General features: G+C 33.5%; 2 protein-coding genes across 4 annotated transcripts in view; one reads left to right on the forward strand and one right to left on the reverse strand.

The window, feature by feature from the left end:
* Nemf (nuclear export mediator factor) overlaps positions 1–1,155 on the forward strand; it is a 43,008-nt gene extending 41,853 nt beyond the window's left edge. The window contains 1 exon segment of the mRNA XM_015491030.2: positions 237–1,155. Within this exon segment, the coding sequence (XP_015346516.1) occupies positions 237–314 (78 nt within the window). The 3' untranslated portion in view covers positions 315–1,155.
* Positions 1,156–1,580: 425 nt separating this feature from the next.
* The window catches only part of Klhdc2 (kelch domain containing 2), a 13,285-nt gene continuing 3,537 nt past the window's right edge, over positions 1,581–11,328 (reverse strand). For all 3 annotated transcript variants that reach the window (XM_015491018.2, XM_048798620.1, XM_015491007.2), the window contains exons 2-13: positions 9,936–10,015; positions 7,522–7,639; positions 5,794–5,909; positions 5,207–5,288; positions 4,949–5,032; positions 4,410–4,490; positions 4,277–4,335; positions 3,808–3,917; positions 3,356–3,428; positions 2,248–2,335; positions 2,108–2,160; positions 1,581–1,890 (exon numbers count right to left, since the gene is read on the reverse strand). In XM_015491018.2, the coding sequence (XP_015346504.1) occupies positions 1,767–1,890; positions 2,108–2,160; positions 2,248–2,335; positions 3,356–3,428; positions 3,808–3,917; positions 4,277–4,335; positions 4,410–4,490; positions 4,949–5,032; positions 5,207–5,288; positions 5,794–5,909; positions 7,522–7,639; positions 9,936–9,952 (1,005 nt within the window). In that variant the 5' untranslated portion in view covers positions 9,953–10,015 and the 3' untranslated portion in view covers positions 1,581–1,766. The remainder of the gene's footprint in view (positions 1,891–2,107; positions 2,161–2,247; positions 2,336–3,355; positions 3,429–3,807; positions 3,918–4,276; positions 4,336–4,409; positions 4,491–4,948; positions 5,033–5,206; positions 5,289–5,793; positions 5,910–7,521; positions 7,640–9,935; positions 10,016–11,328) is intronic.

Below are 11,328 nucleotides of genomic sequence, written 5' to 3' on the forward strand. Positions count from 1 at the left end.
GTAAAGTTTTCCTTCAAAACTCTGGAGACTGGTGGTATAGTTAAACATTTTCTCAGTTATTTTCCTATTGCTTTATAGAAATGCTGTCTTAACTTGAAACTGAAGCAGTAAAATCATTTCCATTAAAAAATTTTGGATATGCCTTTCTTTTCACAGCAGAGGATTCATAGTTGTCATAAAAGAAACATGATTTGCCATATAGAATGTGAAAATATTCAGCAATTTTCTTTTCTTAGGACACAGATTTATCAAGAAACATTCCTGGCAAAGTGAAAGTATCTGCACCCAATCTTCTGAATGTAAAAAGGAAATAGCTGAAATGAAATCCTAAAATATTTGAGAAGAGTCAATTTTATAGCCTTTTGGAAGTTCAGAGATGAAAACACCATGTAACAGGACTTCCACATTTAAAAATGAACTAAACATTGCCTTGCTGTATTCGCCAAAACGACTTAATTCTTGTTTTTTTTCCAGTTTTATATAGAGGAAACACTGTCTGATAGGATTTCCTAAAATATTTGTGAAAAGTTAAATGCTAATTATATTCATCTGTAGTTATTCTCCAACATTATCTTGAAGTTTGGGAGGTTAATATTAAGTATTCATTTCATGATGTAAAGAAATTGAACAGTGAAGTGTGGCTCAGTTGCTTAAACTACTGACTTGGTAATCTACTGTATATAACATCTAACATATATATATATACACACCTGTATATATATATATACATATGTATTTGTGTGTATATATAGAGAAACAGGCCAATCATAAGGGTTTTTTGTTGTGGGAATGGGGGCGATTAAACATTTAGGATTGTGTCTTGAAAACCTTGTCAAAAAATATAGTAGAGCAGATGTAAAAAATACTAATTCTTATGACTCAGAGCTTGAGAAATAACACCTAAAAGAAACTGTTATTGATCATTTCAATGCATTTATACATCTTCATTTTTCATCTTAATTTCTTCCTTGTAATCTCATTCAGTTCTGTACCATTTTCTTTTCCATGTCTAGTAGTTATCAATAGCATGTAATAGAATATCAACCTGTAATATCAGAAGTGCACTTTAGGCTTACCACTAAAGATTCCTGACCCAGCTTTCTTCTTCTGTCTCCTATCAGAATGGAGAATAAAGTCATACATTATTTCCATTCATTTATGAGCTATAAAATATACTTTTTTAATTGATTGAACAACATCTGTCTATCTTCAACCACTTTCTTGTCGCAGCCCCTGCACCAAAGTGTTAAGGTCAAGTATTGAATAGCTGTTGGTCCCTCTAACAATTTTTAGTCTCTATTGAGAATAGTTTTCCATTTGAAATTAATGTTAAAAAAAAACCATTTTATTGTATTTATGATGTTAGTCTATAAAATTATGGACTGTTCTTGCTATTTAAAGAAAAACTAAAATTCCAGTGTTTTCTTAAAAAAAAAAACTACCATTTTGATAATGGTAAGATTATTTAGTATGTTTCTATAGATATATATCCTGAAGTTAACAAAAGGAAATGTAATAACCAATCTTTGGGGTAAAAAGCCTAAGTGTTACTTTTTTTTGCTTTAATAGAGGAAAGTTACTGGTGTTAAATACATTTATTGTAAACTTTAGACACAAAAATAGGTTCTCTAGGCCATTCACATGCACATTAAAATCAAAAAGCTGCAAACTACAACAATGCATATAATTATACAAATGATGCCACTCTGTGATGATTACAGGATTGTTGTCCATGCAAGAAGATCTGAGGCATTATCTATGACGCCTTAAGATCCAGAAGTGTTGTTACTACCAAACCTCTGATTAACACTGTGAAGTAAGTGTTTTGGAAGGCAGTTCCACGAGTTGGCTAACATTTCTTTAAAGCAAATGACTGCTTCTAAGCTTAGCCTGAAAAGTGGACAAAAGAAAAATAATTTCACTTTGCTGTTTAAAGTACATTAACTTGAATTTAAAATTAAATAAATAAATAATAAGCCTCTTTCTTTAGGAACTGATTACATCAATGAAGATTCATTGCTCTTAAATAATCCATAAACCTGTTTTTTTTTTTTTTTTTTTTTTTAAGAACACTAAAGTGTCAAGTGCCAAGGAAAAATTTACTTACCGTACAAGAGATTTTGGTTGAACTGAAAATATAAGAATTTCATTACTGTGTGCCTGAAAAATAGAGGTGAACACATTAAAAACAAAAAGGCAAGTGCATCACAGATAAGTTTCAGTAGTAATATGAAGTGGTATACTTACAGCTCTGTGATGAACCAGCAGGTTGTTGGCACACCCACCAAAAACAATCACTTCTCCTTCATCACTAGCACAAGCTGTATGCCATAGCCTGAATTAAAAAAAAAAACTTGAATTTGAAGTCACCCAGAAGACCAAATTGATCATTCACACTCATAACTAGTGAAATAAAGATTAGAGATCTTAAGATAGTTGTTGTGCCTAAACATGACCATGAGAAATAAAACCTTAAGGAAAAGTAGCAGAAGTAGAAAAATCAGTGTTGATTTTATATGGATATTATTTGTCTCTGTTTCATTTATGGAGTGAAGAGGTTTGAATTCAATGATGTGTTTTGTAGGTCTTTGATAGCAATAAGTTAGCCTTACACAGAACATCTGAGGGGTGCTGAAGTTCTGCCCCAATAAGCTGAAAGTCTTAAAGCCTGATAATTCTATAGAAAAGTCATTTGAACCAAATGAAATCTTAGTGGCATGCCTGTACTTGGATTAGAGGATTGGGGGGAAAATGCAGGTGATATATCTAAATGTGCTTTGAACTCCATTGCTGAGTAAATCATTGTCCTTAACAGTTCATTTGACAATGATAATTTGATTTATCCTGTTGTACGTTGCTATTGTAAATCTAATCAGCAGTTGTTTTACCTTCCCATACATTAAGATTTTTAAATTCTCCCCTTACAAGTTCCTTTTGTTTTTGTTTTAATTACAAACTTAGGTGCGGTTCAACTCAGGTAAACAACTTGCTTTTAAGTTTTAACTGTGTCAATAATTTTTTGATAGCAGAAGGAAAGGGCAGCCCTATTCTTCCTACACAGATAATAACAGAAAGGCATTTGATACTCAAATTAATATTGGTTTTTCTTGGCTGGGAATATAACTCCATGGTAGAGCACTTGCCTAGCATGTGCATGGCCCCTAGGTCCAATCTCCAGTATCACAAAAGAAAAACATTGGTTCTCTTTGAGAAGTATGATGTTAAACCCTAATAGATACCAAGATTTTTTATAAGAATATGGGTAAAATATAGCTAAAATATCCTCAGTTCTTATTAGTCTTGCACATTTCTAGGCCTAATTCAGTATAAGAATTGTCTTTTAAATAGTTCATACCTTGGTTTTTCAGTATAGGGGTGATTAAACTGTATCCATTCATTTTTACTGATGCAGTAAGTCCAGGCATCACCTGATTGAAGCAAAATTTAAAAAGCTGTGATGTATGTTTATCTTTCATTATGACATTGATGTTTAAAGGGCACAACTTGTGCAAAAAAAGTAATGAAGTTTTTCCTTTTTTCCCCTCCTTTTTTTCTCTGCAGTTAACCACCTCTGCATGTTACAGCCTTCAGGGCTTTTACATACTGCAGGTCATTTCTCTACTGGAGGAATGGATTTATGACATAATATGTACAATGTAGCATAATTTCAGTATGTATAGGATCAAAATTAATAAACCTCCAAGCCAACTCTATACACTCTTGATACATCTAAAATAAAATGATTTTCAGCTATTTATTTATTATATGTAAGTGATATATAAATATTTAAGTTTTTTAAAGACTCACTTAGTGGCTGTTTTTCAGTGGTAAATCCTCCAAAGAGAAAAAGATGATCTGAAGAAACTGGTGTTAGTGAGTGCCAGGATCGGCCGACAGGGCATATGCCTTGTGGAATTCTGAAAAAAAGTTACAACATCCGTTTCAAAGTAGCTACTATATTTAATGCAGAGAAATATTTAAGTTTTCTTTTAAAATTTAGATGGGATTATTAGAAAAGGAGACTTAAGGGTCTTACTGCCGCCGCCTCCCCCCCCCCGCTGAAAATAAGGCAAACATTAAAGCCCATGCTTGCTATGCCAGGCACATAGTTTTTGAAACTGGAAATAAAATTCCATCCTTAAGAACCCTGGTAATCATGTTTATTAAATTCATAAAGAAGATTAAAGCAAGTTTATTACATACTAATAATAAGGTATAGGGAGAAAGGGTTTTTTAAAAAAAACTTTTCTGAATAATTATCTAAAGTGATACTTGCAATTCATTCCACTCCCATGTATCCAGATTAAGATAGTGAAGATCATTCATTCTAGCATCCTAAAAAAGGATAATTAGGTAGTTACATTTTGAAGAATTCAAAAGTAAGCTATTGAAACTGTTTATATACTCACTCGGTATCTGCCTCCAAAAACAAAACCTTTGTTTCCAACAGTTGCACAGGCATGGGCAGCACGAGGTGAAGGCGCTTTACCCTATTAAAAAGTAATAAAAGCAATTTAATAAATAAGTGAACTATTTAGAAATGGGGAAAATCCAGTCTTGATGTAGAAAATTATATGCAAAATACTTGAGTTTTTAAAAGCTGAAGCACAGACTTCTAGACAACAGCAATACTGAAGACTGATGCATTATTTAATATGTATCAGAGGGAAAGGAAATCTAATGTAAGTTCCCATCTAGAACTAGATTATATATTACCAGTAACAGCTGCTATTATATACCATCTATTAGGTAATAAATGTTGGGTTAGTCTCTATATACATTCATTAAACTACTCTTGAGTTCTAAGTTCCTTGGAGAATAATGAAAACTATGGATTGTCTCTCCAGAAAACAAGAAATAATAGTTTTACATCATCTCCAACCCTGGCATATTCCCCTCTCCTCTAAATAGCCTTGTTTTAATGGTATATTATTGCTTATTAACTCACAGTAGTTAGAGGCTGGCTCCAGGTAAATGTTTCAGTGTCTAAAATATGTACATGATCATTCCATCCTCTTGGATGACTTGAATTCTACAGAAAAAAAAAAAAAAAAAAAGACCCTCTTTGAGTTAGTTTACAGATAACGTTTATAAAATTACACAGCCACGTTCAATTTATTAATAAGTGAACAAAACTACTAGTGTATATAAAATGTATTATGTCAACATACTAAGTAGGCCATATGCAAACATGAAATTTACTTACCCAAAAAGATGTTTCATCAAATTCAAAAGTTCCCAATACTTTATCTTCAGGTAAATAGCCATACCCTCCAAAAAATATTAGCCTGTTTGATTTAAAAAAAAAAAAAAGACACTAAAAATTCAAACATCTACAGGATAGGACCCAAGGAATTTTTCTATTTTTTTGCAATATTATGGATTGAACCCAAGGCCTTGTGCATGCTATGCAAGTGCTTTATCATTGAGCTGCATACCCAGCCCTTTTTTATCTCATTTTTAAAATTTTGAGACAGAGTCTCACTAAGTTGCCCAGGCTGGCCTCGAACTTTCAGTCCTCTTCCTCAGGCTCCTAAGTGATTTTTTTTCTTAATTTGACATATAGTACAAGTTGAAAAGTTACACTTATATATATGAATATACTTATTCAAATAATAATAGCTAACACTTAACTATATCTTAAGTACTGTGTTAAATGCTTTTATGTGTTAATATATTTAATATTCATATTGGTCCTATGAGTTATATTCTATACTGTTTATTGCGTAGGATATTTGAATGGTAAACTACTTTCTGCATAAAAATCCAAACCTACATTACTTTCTAACTCACTTGTTTTTATATACCCAGACACCAAGTTTGTCCTTTGATGATGGAGGAATTCCTTGGCAATCAATTCTTTCCCACTGTAACACTCTATCTGTAGACCTTGAATCCAGCATGTAGAACTGTCAGAAGCAACAAATTCAGTTAGATTTCGTTATGTGGAAGAAATTCAACTTTATTTAGCAATTAATTTTACTGTGGCTTATAATAATAAAGGTGCCATCTAATTCAGTGTTACTGAAATTGTGACTATAGACTGACTGCCAGGTGGGTCGGAGTCAAGATTACCAAGAACTTGTGACAGAATGTAAATTTCTAAATCACTAAGAACACAGTTATTTCAACTAATTTTTCATAGCCACCCTTTTATGATGAAGGAATCAACAATGTGTTTATTTACCGTCTGGCATAAGCTCCTTATTTTGCTGTAGACAGGGACTTTGAGTCAAACTGATTTGATTTATACATATTAGGACAGTATTACCAAAAACCAAAATCAAGTCTGTCAATTTTACCTTTAAGTTCAATTTAACAAACACATCTTCAGTGCCTACCTGGGAGCTCCTAATTCTGGGAGCTAAAGATCCATCAGTACTTAAAAGGTTAAATGTTGTCTACCCATCCAGGTAACTGGATATATTGACATATCAGTCACTTCTCAAACACTCAAGCTTCCTTTTGGTCAAACTTAGAACATTGAATCCTAGCCATCTGTGACCACCCTCTAAAAATCACAGCTCTCCTTTCCAAGCTTTTTCAGATTGTGTCAAAGTGATTTTTCTCCCCCAGGGCTCTGAAAAATACATGGCCAAACTACAGCTCAAACCTCTTAGGCATAGAACCATTTCTTCAAACAAAAATCTTGAAAGCCCAATATGTAAAAACAAAAGTGGAGTTAATACTTGTTTAAATGGGGGAGGAGGGGCAGTGTGGAGCCCACCTAACACTACACATTCATTCTTCTCATGGGTACCTCAAAGAAATCCCTGGTTTCTAGAAGCACAGTTTGAAACCATCTAAACCATATATCACACCTACAAAAAATCCCTGGCATTTCCTTGAGTAAAATATACTTGATTATGTCTCTGCACCATTGACTACCCCTATTATTCAGTTTAAACATTACCTCTTGGTTGACCAATTCTTTGGTTTTCTACCAAACCCAATGTCAAGGACTCTTTTAGAGTTAATAGTATTTACTATATTATTACTTGTGTCAGGCTGTGTGCATATAATCATTTACTTATGTGTGTCCCTTCCAGATTGAACTCCTTGAGGTAGAGAATTGTTATCATTCATTTTTCTCTGCAGTGTCCAACTCGGCATATAAGGTGCTTACTAAGTTGCCAAATAAATGAATTAATAGGAGTCTGCCTATATCATGTGTTCTTCTGAATCTTAAATCTGTCTCTTACTGGTCTGAAGAGAACAAATGACAATTTGGAAAAAAAAAATATATGAGCAAAATCTGAGCAGCAGTGTCTTAGGGTATCATATTATAGAAATGTTACTATCTGAATTTTTTTCAGTGTCAATTTATCCTTATGACTTTCTGAGTGTTCTGTTCATCTTTACCCTTCCCTCCATGATTACATCTTGTTTCCAATTTGTACCCTAATCAAAGTACATAATATTTTTAAACTGGAACAGATATAAACAATAACCTGACTTGGGTAATGTGAGGTCGTCTAAAAGAATAAACTTGCCTTGAGCCATAATTCTTAGAACACTAACCTTATTTGTATTGCCTCTTGAATGGTGACCTCCAAACAAGTACAGGACCCTGTCTACACACACAGCACAGCTTCCTGACATAGAAGGAGGAACATCACCTTCAGTATTAATTTTTTTCCTGAGGGAGGGAAATTGAATATATATAAGTTTACCAAAAATTAAGAAAGGCAAAGCTTCATTTTCTTCTATTTATAGTCCCTCAATAAAGGGAGTAAAATAACAGGGCCAGTATCTCTAGGGTCTCTTAGACCTGAAATCAATTCAAGGGATGAACCTTTCTCCTCTTTTTCTATTCTATGGACAATGAATAGAGCCCAGCTGGTCCTACTTGCAGGCAAAATGAGATTCTGAAACCCTAAGTGTTGTGTTACCTTTTTTAAAAAAAAAAAAAATTAAAGTGTTTTTTAGATGTTGACAGACCTTTATTTTATTCATTTATTTATATGCAGTGCTGAGAATTGAACCCAGTGCCTCATGCATGCTAGGCAAGCATTATACCACTAAGGCACAATTACAGCCCCTTATGTTGCACTTTCTAAAAAATATTTTTAGTGTAGATGGACATTTTATTTATTTTTATGTGGTGCTGAGGATCAAATCCAATGCCTCACATGCTAGGCAAGTGCTCTACAACTGAGCCACAACCCCAACCCCTTGTGTTATACTTTATTATTCTGGGAACCATTTTATATTTCTCAAACTAAACTATGCTATTTATTCACATGGCCATAAGCAGCTGTTTTATTTTCAAGTCAAGACCACAGGAGGAAAACTTCAACATTCCCAGTCTTGATAGACTAATTCAGTGTTCTTTATTCAGTCACCTTTTAGCCATTTGAATGAATCTGATTCAGATTCTTATGTAATACTCAAACACCTAAGTGGTGGTGTTTATTTACTTTGTGCCAGGCACTTGTGAGTGCTTTGGTAAGTATTGACTCATTCTGAATCTAAAAATGAATCTGAATCAAAAAATTCTAGGATTCATAATATTAATAGCACATTCAAGGTCCTCTGTTCACACAGATACATTTATCAGTTCATCTTTGCTAACCCTGAAATTTGTCTTTTTTTAAAATTTATTTTAACTTATTTATTCATTTTGGTAGGTTTATTTTTAAAAAACGTTTTGAGTATATGTGTGTGCTATTGGGATGGAACCCAGGATAGATGAGCCACATTCCTAGCTTTTAATATTTTGAGTCAGGGTTCACTGTTGCCCAGGCTGGCCTTGAATTTGTAATCCTCCTGCCCCAGCCTCCTAAACTGCAAATTAAAGGTGTATGCCACCATGTCTAGTCTTTAAAACTCTTAATTTAAAAATATGTAGAAGTCCTCTATTAGGGAATACTGTACAAGTAAAAGTTTCCAGTTCTCTAGAAAAAGATTTGCAAATAGCTCATAGTAACGCTGATTTGCTATAATCCAGAAATAATCCTGACTCTTAGTTTAACTCTTAAGTGGGACTTCCCCTCCATTTTTGTCAGTGTTAGGACTTGACCCAGAGCCTCATGCTTACTAAGCAAGTATTCGCATCATTGAGCTATAGCCCCAGTCCTCAAGTGGGCCTACTATTCTAATATTCTTGTTCTTAGATTTACAATAGGTAAAATACCAAAGTGCAAAGTTCTCACAAACCAAACCATTGGAAACCCTTTTATAAATCCCCAAACATGGTTCACCCAGCATTTTGAGCAACATTTTAATTTGAATGACATGTTCTTTATTTATCACTGTTGTGCAATTGGCAAAAGAGATATTCCAGTTTTATATAAAAGAAAAGATTCATTTTGGTTTTTAAAGAGAACATACTCTTTTTTTCTTTTCTTTTTTTAAGGGTGATCCGGGGTGATCTAACCACTGAGCTATATCACCAGGCCAGAATATACTCTTTTTTAAGAGATTTGTGCAGAACTTATTTTTAGCAGATAAAATTCTAAGCCATCTAAAACCTAACAATTCAAACAAACTAAATCTTAAGATACCATGTAACAGAAGACATATATCTTAAGATGTCATATATTTAAAAAGGGTATATGGAACTTTTATCATCTTTTCATTCCAGGGTCTGAAGCTGCTGCCTCCTGGTACTTTACAGAGCTCTGAATAGTATTTACAGTGCCCTGAATAGAAATTTATTCTAAGGTCATAAAAGTATCTAGTAATTACTGAACTGTTTCTGAAAAGATATTTTAAACAGAAATGAAACAGTTAAACTAGAACGTTGTTTTCAGAGTAGCATCTTTTTTTTTTTTTTTTTGGTGGTAGTGGTTCTGGGGATTGAACCCAGGGCCTTGTGTATTCTAGGCAAGCACTGTACCAACTGAACTATATCTCCAGCTCCTAAAATATTTTTTTGCTTTGCAATGTAATTTGGGTTTTTTTAGTCCCCCCCACCCATAATACCCAGTTACCATCTTCCAGTCTCCATGTTGTAGATCCATAGTTCTTCTCTAGGCAGATAAAAGTCATATAATCCTCTGACTTGATTACTCTAAGAAGAATCAAAACAATTGCAAATAACAGTAGTTGATATTTTAAGGAGGCATATTATGAAATTAAGGATGCAATTATGAAATTAGAATGAAAAATAAATAAGCCTTACACTTAGATTAAATGCACAATTCTCCTAGACTCTTACCACATACTCAGGGTAAAGCTTAATGTAAATAGTCCTTAATGCACATTTTTTTATATAGCATTGTAATGGTGCAAAGAGTTGAAAGGCCTCTGGGAACTTGCTAAGGCTGCTCTATCCTAAACAGACCATGCATCAAATTTCAGTTGCATGACTTCAGGTGAGATTGGTTATCTGTGCTGTGACCAGCAGACTACACAAAGTGGCCAACTCATGCCAACATATGTGTGGTGTTCTAACCAGGTTTTCCTTTCACTCATTTTATGACAAGAAATAGAGGGCATAACTGCAAATATGTGAATATTGAGTCTTTATGCAAAACTGTAAGTTCCTTATTTTATTCCGATTCCCTTCAGGTATTAACTCCTAAAGATAGCTTACCATATGCCAGAACCAAATGCTGTCCACAAATCTCTTTATTTAATACTTACAACAAAAAAGTAGTTGATATTACAACAGGTTTTTTTGGAGAGTTAAGTAAATTGCCCAACTTAGCAAGTTATGGTGGAAGCAGGAATTCTTCTTTCCTGAACTTTGATGACTGCCTCACATTTTCAGTCTTTGATCCTCCCTGTACACTTTGTCTTTTTTCTTTTTTTTTTTTTGCATTTCTTAAATTATTATTATTTTTTACTTTGAGATATTTATAGATTCACATGAATTTGTAAGAAATAATTCAAATAATTCTTTTGTACTTTTTACCCACTTTTTCCCACTAGTAACATCTTACAAAGCTGGAGTACAAGCTTGCAACAGAATACTGCAATATTAATAAAATTCACCAATCTTATTTAGATTTCTCACTTGATGTGGGAAAAATGTAGAACTAGGTACTCCTTGGCCACTTAAGCAGTGTCAACACAAACCGTAAACTGAAAATGCAGTTCACTTAAAATTAGTGTAAAAGTCCAATAAATTTGGGTAGTAAACTACAGCAATAGATCAGTTAACCATGTAAACATTTCTTTTTCTACTCTATCACTTAAGTGGTAGGAAAAAAAGAATGAGAAAGCATTGAAAGTTAACCTGCTAACCTCAAGGAGACCAGCCTGGCCTGGGGAGGAAAACCCACTACTATGAAGGAAGCCAAAGTTTACTACCCTTGAAACAATTCCCAAGGGTTTCCTGTGCCTGCTGTCAAGAGTACCAGTAAAAAAAAAAAAAAAAAA

Source organism: Marmota marmota, unplaced genomic scaffold (genome assembly GCF_001458135.2).
Source record: "Marmota marmota marmota unplaced genomic scaffold, marMar, whole genome shotgun sequence".
Taxonomy (NCBI): Eukaryota; Metazoa; Chordata; class Mammalia; order Rodentia; family Sciuridae; genus Marmota; species Marmota marmota.